This window comes from Vigna unguiculata, chromosome 5 (genome assembly GCF_037176805.1).
Source record: "Vigna unguiculata cultivar grain cowpea cultivar isolate G323 ecotype 2 chromosome 5, ASM3717680v1, whole genome shotgun sequence".
Classification (NCBI taxonomy): Eukaryota; Viridiplantae; Streptophyta; class Magnoliopsida; order Fabales; family Fabaceae; genus Vigna; species Vigna unguiculata.
The window spans coordinates 50,933,126-50,942,909 of record NC_140796.1 but is presented as its reverse complement, the minus strand read 5'-3'; the positions used below and the strand labels follow the sequence as shown (position 1 = coordinate 50,942,909).

The 9,784-nt window shown below is 36.0% G+C and overlaps 1 protein-coding gene and 1 long non-coding RNA gene across 4 annotated transcripts; one reads left to right on the top strand and one right to left on the bottom strand.

The window, feature by feature from the left end:
- Positions 1 to 1,026: 1,026 nt before the first annotated feature.
- LOC114184837 (uncharacterized) lies at positions 1,027 to 2,013 on the top strand. Its single transcript, XR_003604650.1, has 2 exons — positions 1,027 to 1,107; positions 1,272 to 2,013. It is a non-coding gene; the product is annotated as an uncharacterized LOC114184837 (long non-coding RNA).
- A 575-nt stretch (positions 2,014 to 2,588) lies between these two features.
- On the bottom strand, positions 2,589 to 9,083 carry LOC114183895 (uncharacterized). 3 transcript variants are annotated; one of them, XM_028071069.2, is made up of 7 exons: positions 8,822 to 9,082; positions 8,437 to 8,558; positions 8,240 to 8,325; positions 6,308 to 7,795; positions 3,854 to 4,263; positions 3,683 to 3,743; positions 2,589 to 3,504 (listed from the first exon to the last, which is right to left on the bottom strand). In XM_028071069.2, the coding sequence occupies exons 4-7, from the start codon at positions 7,685 to 7,687 to the stop codon at positions 2,989 to 2,991; spliced, it is 2,367 nt and encodes a 788-aa protein (XP_027926870.1). In that variant the 5' UTR covers positions 7,688 to 7,795; positions 8,240 to 8,325; positions 8,437 to 8,558; positions 8,822 to 9,082; the 3' UTR covers positions 2,589 to 2,988. The 3 variants fall into 3 exon arrangements, with proteins under 3 accessions (XP_027926870.1, XP_027926869.1, XP_027926871.1); XM_028071068.2 differs by lacking the exon at positions 8,822 to 9,082 and having other exon boundaries at positions 8,437 to 8,815; XM_028071070.2 differs by lacking the exons at positions 8,240 to 8,325; positions 8,437 to 8,558 and having other exon boundaries at positions 8,822 to 9,083.
- Between the last annotated feature and the right edge of the window lie 701 nt (positions 9,084 to 9,784).

Genomic DNA, 9,784 nt, shown 5'->3' with positions numbered 1-9,784 from the left:
AAGTTGGGCTTAAGCAAGTGAGATTGGGTCGGACGCAAACCATGTTGAATTGAGATTTTTTTTTCTATAGTTCAAGCTAAAAAAGAGTAAGATAAAGCCTATGTCAACTTCGATTGAGTCGAAACAAGTTCATGTTAGATTGATTGGTCCCAACACAAGTTAGATTAGGTCAAGTTGAGTTTAGCGTAAGATAGACTTGGTTGAGATGTGTTGGACTCAAACCAATTAGATTAGGCTGAGTTCACTTCAGGTTAGGTTTTATGATTTTGAGTCTATGTTAAGTTGGATTTAACTAAATCGAGTTTAAGTCCAACAATTTAAATTTTAATCTAAATCTAATTTTGAAAATTGTATAAACTAAATTTAGAATAATTAAAGTTTCTTAAAAAACATTTCAATTTGATTTAGTTAAAATATAACTAAGATTGAATTTTTCATTATTATCGTAATGAATTTTCATTCTAAAATTCCACATTATCCATTGATCTTCTCGTATTTCCATTTCGGAAATAGCTTTTATGCACTACCATTTCTATGAATTGATTCAAGGATGAAAACATTAACTTTTCTTAGTAATTAGCATATTCCAAAATACTAAAAACACTAGCAATAGATATACAAGAACCGGCAAACACGGATATGTATGATGAATATAGTGTAGGCTAAATGATTTGGGTTGAATTCAATTCCATCTTTTCAAACAGGCAATAACTCAAAATGGTATTTTGGTATAGTCTTTTCCCAACACAAAGCAAGTTGCAACCGCTGATATTAATTTTAAAAGAAGAAGGAATTAACGATGCCAAATTTTTTTTTATACCAATCAACACAAGCAGTACCCTTGAATGAGGTGGAATTATCCTATTTTGTCCACATATAAATCGGGACAAAACGCTTCAGCAATTAATAAGATTGAATAACATTTTTAATGGGAATCGCACTTAAACTTGCCTTATTTGGTGACAACACATGCACAACCCCACCATTTTATTATTTCAAGTTGACTTAAACCTCCATTTCATTTGCTCCCTATAAAACCAGCTTCAACACTTTTTTTATTCTCCATGCTAGATCGCAACTTCATCTATTGCATCCAAGTTTTACCTGGTGAGTTTATACATTGCACGCCCTCTGCTTCCTTATTCTCCATCCTAAATGGATCCTCAACTTATTATATCCATATATTATCACTGAGATCAGATTGATAATATTTTCAGAAAAAAAATATATTGATAAGTTTACATGATAATAATATCCTTGCTTTTTTCCAGTTGTATATAAAGAAGAGTCCAGAAGGTGAAGGTGACATCACTAGCGTCAGAATGAGGGTTCTGGCAATTGCATTAATGTTGATGGTGGCATGCTGCTGTTTTATGGCTGGGAATAGTTGGAACATAGAGGCCCAAATGCATGGAAAAACCAACCAACTTAGTTACCACAATAATCACCATGGCAAAACCTCTGCCAGAGCCTACTCTCACGTCACTCATGGTAATGATCATCATTACATCCCTCCCAAAGATTTTGTTAAACCTGCGTCTGTCCAATATCATGTCAATGACGATAGTGATAATCACTACACTTCTAATATGGATAATTATGGCAAACCTGGGGGACTAATTAAAACGCATGGTTAATGGCATGCTTCTTCTTCCCTCACAACAACCATCACACATGCAACTTTGTGGAGAGGAATTCATATATATATATATATGGCTGCTGCTAGACATAGATGAAGATCATATATATGTGTAACTTTGTGTTTGTGAGTAATGTTTGATAAATAAATCAGTTACTGCTAGACATGTCTGTGTGTGAAAGTAGATTACGAGAAATTCCTGGCTGTTCCTTTCACAGATACAAGAATTTCTGAGTACTCGTAGAACTGAGTGTGTATCTCAGTACCTGTGTGTTGTGTCCCCTTCGATCAGTGTGTACCTATAAAGGAGTGCAGTAGTAATTATGATCATCGTTTTCTGTTCATAAATAAAGATATTACACGCTTTGTTTGCTTCCCAGTGCTCCTACCATTTCTTACAAAATAAATGCATGTCTTTTCATCGGGACTGTGCTTCTAATAACTAAGATTCTACAATTTAAATTATTTATATATCAATTTATAGTTAGCAGAAGAAAATCCAACTCTCCTAAACAAGGTGTAGAAATTGGAAACAGTTTTTATTTTTGTGACATTATAGGTAAAACTCGAATCAAATTTTTAAGATTACACCAACGCCTGTTTCTATATCCACTAACTGGTTTATTGTCATATTTTCCAGATCAATCACAATGATATTGAATATAAAAGGTTTATATATCAGAAAAATACAGTCAAATATGTCAAGAAAGAGTTGGGAGAACTGGACCCAAATTTTAAGAAAATCTCATTCATAATTATATGATTGAAAAAGTTCATCTAATGATAAATAGTGTGTTACAAAGATAGATGTCTATATAACTATTTTAACCAATTCACAGATATATATACTTGTTCAGCTCTACCAAAACAGATGGTCTAAGGTTTACTCAAGTTTTAGAATCGCTGAGCTGAAAATGAGTTACTCAAACTAATAAAAAAACACAAGATATAATAAAAAGTTTGCTATAGATTTATCCTAATGTGTGTAATAATTAAAACATTAATGCAACCATTACATCTTTATTCACCACTCTTCTTCAAGGGAGGAGGAAATTTTTCCATCATATATTAATACATTTTGATAAATATTACACCTCAGCCTTCTTTCACCACGCTCGTTACCCACATCAAGGTTAATTAAGAACTAACTATAGATAAAGGGACGCAAAAACCAAAACATAACTCCACCTTAAACCCTATCTTCTTTCATTTGGTTGTAATGCCCTTCTTGAACAAACAGCGTGTCTTCAAAAGTTTGAACGTTTGCCACCCAGTTTCAGTTCAGAATTTCGCAGTCCGAAGCAAAGTTGGCGTGAGATTTTCATTATCCCATCACGAAGTTACTACAATCAGCCGACATAGTCACGGATCATGTGGCCTCCAAGGTGATGATGTCGAAGCTGTTCCTCTTGCAATTGTTGTTGGTGTTGTACTCCTTCAACGCCATGTCTAAGACCTAATGTTAGTGACACAGAACCAAGCCCACCAACCTCAAGGCCACCACGTCGATATGGCACAAAACCCATCAATGTACCATCCATATTGTTTGAAGTCATTTGGCATTCCAATTTAGATCTTTTCTCTTGACTCCATTGTTCTTCATTCAACCCTCTTTCCTCAGCATTGCTTGATTCCATTTCCATGCCCTCAAATCGGTTTTCAGGTATTGAATTCATACCAATATTGCTCAAAGGCTTATCCACTCTAGTTTGGCTGGTATCACCGCCTTCAGGGCCAGAAGATGTTCCCTGATCGTGTTTACCACTCTTCTCTCTGGTGCCTGTTGCTTTTGTTTCAAGCATGTGTATTTCCTCAACCATTGGCTTCCATACTCGTACTCGAGCATTTATGAACCAATTTGATACCTACATCAATCAGTTACATACCATTGTTTCAGTAGTAAAATATTAACAGTTTAATTTCCATCAAATAAAGAGCACATTAAACTGCGAACGTGAACATATGTCAATTATTATAAGAATTGAATCAACAGAATAAAAAGGGTAGAGACATAATAATGAATTTGAAGGAAAAGGCCCCCACCTGATTCCGTGATAGACCCGTTTGACTAGCCAGCATGTGTTTATCGGTGTCTGTAGGGTAACTGAAAAGAAATTAAACAGCAAAAAAGCCACAATGTTGAATCCAAATGTCTGTGTGGAATAGAGAAAAGGAGTCACGGAGCAAGAAATAGAGACATAGAGACAAACATACGGATGAAGAAAATGCTCAAATAACCAGGCTTTAAGAATTGCCACTGCACGCTCTGGCAACCCTCTCTGGGGCCTCCACACATGCTGTTGGGGATCAAGAAGATCCGTAGTACCACCTCTGCCAGATTTGTTCTTTAGAAAACTTTGGTCCATGCTGCATCTTATCCTTGCCATAGTAGTGTCAGCTTTACTGCCACTACTGCAAGAGGGTTTTGACACATCCTCTCCCAAGGCTTCGCTCATAAGCTTTAGCTGATCTGAGATAGAATTCTTTAAACATCTGAAGTGTTTTGATACTGACTTCAGAGCCATGGAGATGTAAGGAGTTGCAGAACCAAGACCCGCCACTGACTCGAACGAAGAAATAACCATTTGCATTTGTAGATGGTACTGCTTGCATTGCCTCGTAACCTATAACAGTGGCCCAACGCAACAGTGTCAAAAGGCAACACTTTTCAAAATTATAACTTGCATTACCATCATTGAGATAATCAAATTATTCTGACACTAGCAAGGAACTGTATTACTGTTGCATGCCGAGAAAAGTTACGATGAACCAAAATAACATGATTTTTTTAACATTTACGACTTTATAAAACAATAAACAGTTCTTTTCAAAAAATATTACCAGCATGTTGAAGTACATTACTGAAAATAAGCACGTCAGTTTGACCAAGTTGACAGTAACAAGGTAGGGCATAGCTTTCCATGTACTAAATATTTTCTGATGATGTTTGGAATATAGTACTAGACTTTGTAAGGTGTAGTTTACATGGTTGACCGGTTGACTAACACTATTCTTGCACACATGTGCATCCTATATAGATTTTAAAAATTACCGTGTACTGGAAGCAAATGCATGACAGAATTAGTAACACTGGTGAGTTAGTATGTGCAAAATGAAGAAGAGTGATTGGTGCATTTCCAACTTTTGCTCTGCCTAGGCCTGAAACTACAGTAAATAACTCAACCATTGGTAAAGAACAGTCATCCTACAAAACTTACAGTTCAGAATCTTTGATTCAGTACTTAAAAGTGGTTGCTCAAGAGGGTTTTTTAGGGTAACAAGTATGAAACTGAATTCACAAAGTCATGTTTAAAGATTATGCATTTTTTTTGTAGATAATAAGTACCGAAGATGTCAATATAATTAATCTATGATCACTAGCTACAATCATGATGTTGCCAACATTAACATATCTTTAAAATTAACATACATAGCGAGATTCATGGTGATGCCAATTAAGAAACTAATTATGTTGATACTTGGGATAATTAAATAAACAAGAAAAACATTTGATATACACTTTTCTTTTGAACCAACAATCAATCATTTTTATTGAACGACTTGGAGATTTTTTTCATTTGCAAGCTGAAAATATTCTAACAAAAATTCTTATTTCATAGTTTCGCATATGACAAATATGTCTAAATCTGCTGTCATGTCGTCCTTGGTAGACACAAGAGACTTCACTTCTGTAACATTTTACCAAAGAAACGAAGCATGAGAAAGAAAAGTGTAATAAACATTGAGCACCAATCCGTGATAAGCATAAATAAATTATGGATGAAAGAAATTAGCAGACATCCTAAGGTCTACAACCAAAGGCAAGAACTATAATTTTATTATTCTAAATTAAGTTCAATACAGAATTTGTTTCTTATCCATCGTTCCAGGACAAAAAATATTGGCACTGGCATGACGATTTTTGAAATCTATTTATATATACACGAGTATTGGACCTTATTATCAATTCCATTATTCATCTTTTTCGAATTTTCTGTGTATGGAGAAACCTGCAACTTAAATGTAAAAGGGAGATCAAGCAATGCCGACAAAACAAAGGAACAAGATAAAAGAGACCACACAATGAACAAGAAAGTAACTGAAAACATTTGATTTGACCATGAGGAGGTTAATCTAAAAGCAGTAAATAATTTCTTATCATTACCAACAATCAAGGAGATATTATATTTATATAATGTCATTATGTGATGGGACCTTTATATATTCCTTTCCCTTTGCCTTTGTTTTTCACAAGGGGTGAAACAAACATTACTCCGTTACCCTTCTTAGGATACCGTTTAAGCATTTATGTTTGGGCTATAGAACAAATCACTCTACGATGATAACTTCATAGGTAACAAACATCTCAAGAAGTTCCGACTACCAGAAGCTGCAAAAGTCGAGGCACATAGAAAGCAAATGACAAGTTAAAACGTGAACAGGTTCACCATTTTGTTTTCCCTATATTCTCCCTCAAAAGCGAGGTTTAAACGGATTTTCTCTTAACATTGTAGAAATCAAGGCCTGTTGGTTGCAGCACACGCAGCGAAAAAGCATTTGTCCTTTTCCATATTAACAGTAAGTTGTTTCAAACAGACATTAATGTGCAAAGACAAATACATGGGAAAAGAAAATATAAAACAGGTTATGGAAACAGCGAAAACAAACCTCCTCTTGCATGTACAGCAGTTTTGCTTTCTTCTGTTGATAATCTGGCCGCGAAGAAAGACCAAAGCTACTCCCAACTCCCAAATCAGCACTATTTTCCTTTGAGACATTATACAACATAGTTGATGAAGAACCTGAGTTACTACCTTTTGCAGTAACCCCGGTTTCGTTGACAGTAACAGTATCCGCAGAAGTGGAAGCACTAATTTCCGGAGAAACCCGTTCTGAAACATCATATGATTTCGCAAACTTTGCACCAGATACACAGAAAATCTCATCTAACAACTGTTGGACAGACTTTAAGAACCTTGAACTCTTAAGAATAGTAGCATACCCAGTGAAAGGGCCAAGGGGACCCACACTTCGGTAACTCATGGTACTCTTCGAAGGCATTCCCACCGTGTCTTGGAGTGATTTCGCAGAATCTCTAGAAACAATAGAGGGCTTCATATTCTTCAAACAACGAGGATCATCGGATGTAGACCCTTGCTCATGTTGAGAAACAGAAGGCTTGGGTTGTGCGTTCGATGAAAGTGACAGGGATAAGCTCTGAGGAAGTGAATCACTCGGGATATTATCTATTGCTCGATTTGTCCATCCGAAACGCAACGGATTTGGCTGATTATCATAACTCTGCTGTTGAAGCTCAACTTCAGAACCATTACCCACCCAAATGCTGTGGTCATTTTGTTGCATTAGGGAAGTCATGTCTTGCCTGGTGTGAGCACCGATAGAAGCCGACTTCACAATATCTTGCAAAGCATTTTGATACAGTGGAGAAGGAGGAGGAGGATTATGCAGTCCACCTAATTGCTTTTGAATTTGTCTACCACTGATTTCATCAGATGCATTGCTACACTGTACATCCATTAGTTCGTTGTAAGATGACACATTGTTGAGCTCAGAAGACAAAAAAGAATTGGCATTACTTGGATAATTTACAAACCAATCAGATCCTTGCTGGGGAGCACTGTTCCTCCAATTTCCCAAATTACGAAGTTCGCACTGTTCCTTGTGGGAAGAATGAGTAGCGGGCATGGAATGGGAAAACGAACCATACTGATTCATCATCAGCCTGTTACTCGCTTCAGCTGCATCTATTTCTTGATGATACTCCAAAGCGTTCTTTGGAGCAGACAAAGGGTTCAAAGAAGTGGAGAAGTTAGGCATTTCTGGTGGATAAACAACTTGTTCGTCAAGCATGTTAGCGTTCCTAACATTCCTAACATGAAGAAGATCAAAGTTATTAAACCCCGGATGTAACGATAACGGTTCAAGATTGTTGGGGAATTCGTGCAGAGGTTGAGAACTGTTTTGGATTCTCAATTTTTCGCGCCGAATTTGCTGTGCCACATGAGACTCAGGCCTTAAACTGCTCATTTCCCAACTCACCAAGTTTAACAATCCGATGAGAAAACCTCTTCTCAGTGAAAACCTCTCAGAAGATATCAGTCACTGCAGAAACTCAGCCACTGTAATTGCTATCTCCTGCACGGAAATTCCATATCACCTTATGGGTTAAATTTTGAACAAGAAAAATACAAATTAGTAAGTAGACAACATTTATTACACCCTTACCCTAGTATAACTTCAGAAATTATTATTTTAATATATAAAAAAAAAAAACATTGCACTACAGACACCCAAAGAAAGAGATAAATAAGAGAGAGAGACTGCAGGAGCAACCTTTCACCATAAATAATAATAATAATAGAATACAGAAGGCAAGACAAGACTGTGAGTGAAGTCTGAAGAAACCGATCTAACTTCATAATTTTCTATAATATTCCCACCTTGTACATGTTTCGAATAAAGGTTCTTGTTCTAGTTTCCTTTCTCAATCCTCACTGAAACTTAACTCGTTGCATAAAAATAAAAAAAAAAGAAAAGAAAAAGGTCGAGGGTCGAGAGAGGTAGCTCTTCCTCCCTTACCAGACACCAAAAGTAATAGTTCTCACAAAAAACAGCTCCAATATGATGCTTTTCCACCCACCAAACAGCGCAATATCTAACCCTCTCTGTCGGTAACAAAAACATGGAACGAGAACCACACAATTAGCACTACAAGAACAAAAACAAAACAAAAAACCTAAAAGGTATACGTAAACCACAACGACAACGTTAGACACCTCTTAGTGGCAGGCACAAATAGCGAGTGAATACCCTAGCTGTAGGGCTCCCATGAAATGGATCTGCGCCCTCACACATCCTCAGAGCAAGGTAAAAACTGGTTGAGGCACAGCGGAGACACCTTGAGAGCATTATTGTTGAATATGCAGAAACAAGAAGTAGGAGGTAAGAAACACGGACTACTACTACGTTGTGTGTGTAGGGAAAACGACGCAGAGACATGAAGCGGCGAGAAAGAAAACGACAGAGAAAAAAAAAATCTAGTGTTTGAAATGGAGGAGTCAAGAAAAGAAAGAAAACGTGTAGTTGTTGATTATTGGTTTGGAGAGTTTTGAAAGGGTGAGAAAGGAAAGGACTATAAGGAAGTAGTTAAGGTACTTTCACCTGTGTCATGGCAAGTTGGCGATGATGGAGACGGAACCAGTTAGAATTCAGAAGAGAATGAAAGAAGCTTTCACTACTACCACCCTAGCCACCACCACAATCATTACCATCATGGCCCTTTAGCTTTGAGGTTTAAATTAACGTAAAGTTGCAGTTAAAAGGTTAAAAAATAGTATATAATGCTACGCAAGCATTGGAAAACAGTGACACTTTTCCTCATCCAGTGTTGAAGGAGTGTGGTTGGGGCCCCTACACTTTCATCTTCGGCTCCCTCCTTTTTTGCATATTATGTGTGTTTGTTGGAACTTGGATGCCACGGACTCTTGTATTGTTTGCTTCCTCCAATTCCTTTTTCCTATTTTTATTTCAAGTGCTTGGTTTTGTATGGCATCAATCAATAACACACTTTCAACTATTTCTGAACAACTTTTAATTGTGTGATGTGATGGCATGCTTACAAAAAATTTTTGACATTTTTGTTTCTGTCCATTTTATATCGACAAAAAAAATGTCCATGCTATTTCGAAAAACAAATATATTAAATGAAGATTTATTAGAGGAATTATATGTTTAGTATGAAAATAATTAATCCCATACCTTATTACATAAACTACTTTGGATTCGACCATCCGTATTAATTAGTTATTTTGAGCTAACGTACTTGGTGGGTTCAATTATCATTATCAACAAAAAATATTCAATGACAGTTTTACATTTAAATTTTTGTTCGTATCCCTTTTTTTCCTGTTTATATATATATATATATATATATATATATATATATATATATATATATATATATATATATATTCATATATTCATCACATTATTACGTTTGAATTGTTCTCTTTCCTTCGAATAGATTCCAGATAAAACTGTTAACTTTCTAAATTTTTGGCGCCTTGCATGTTTTCATTTTCAGTGCTTATATTTGTTAATTTGTTGAAGATGAATTTATTTCTT

Bases quoted from the DNA above. Each gene is read 5' to 3' on its own strand.
- LOC114183895 (XM_028071070.2), bottom strand. From the start codon at position 7,687: ATGAGCAGTTTAAGGCCTGAGTCTCATGTGGCACAGCAAATTCGGCGC. The intron at 3,744-3,853 runs GTATGTTTGTCT...ATTTCTTTTCAG, and splicing joins TTTGAGCATTTTCTTCATCC to TTACCCTACAGACACCGATA. The intron at 3,505-3,682 runs GTGGGGGCCTTT...TGATTGATGTAG, and splicing joins CGGGTCTATCACGGAATCAG to GTATCAAATTGGTTCATAAA.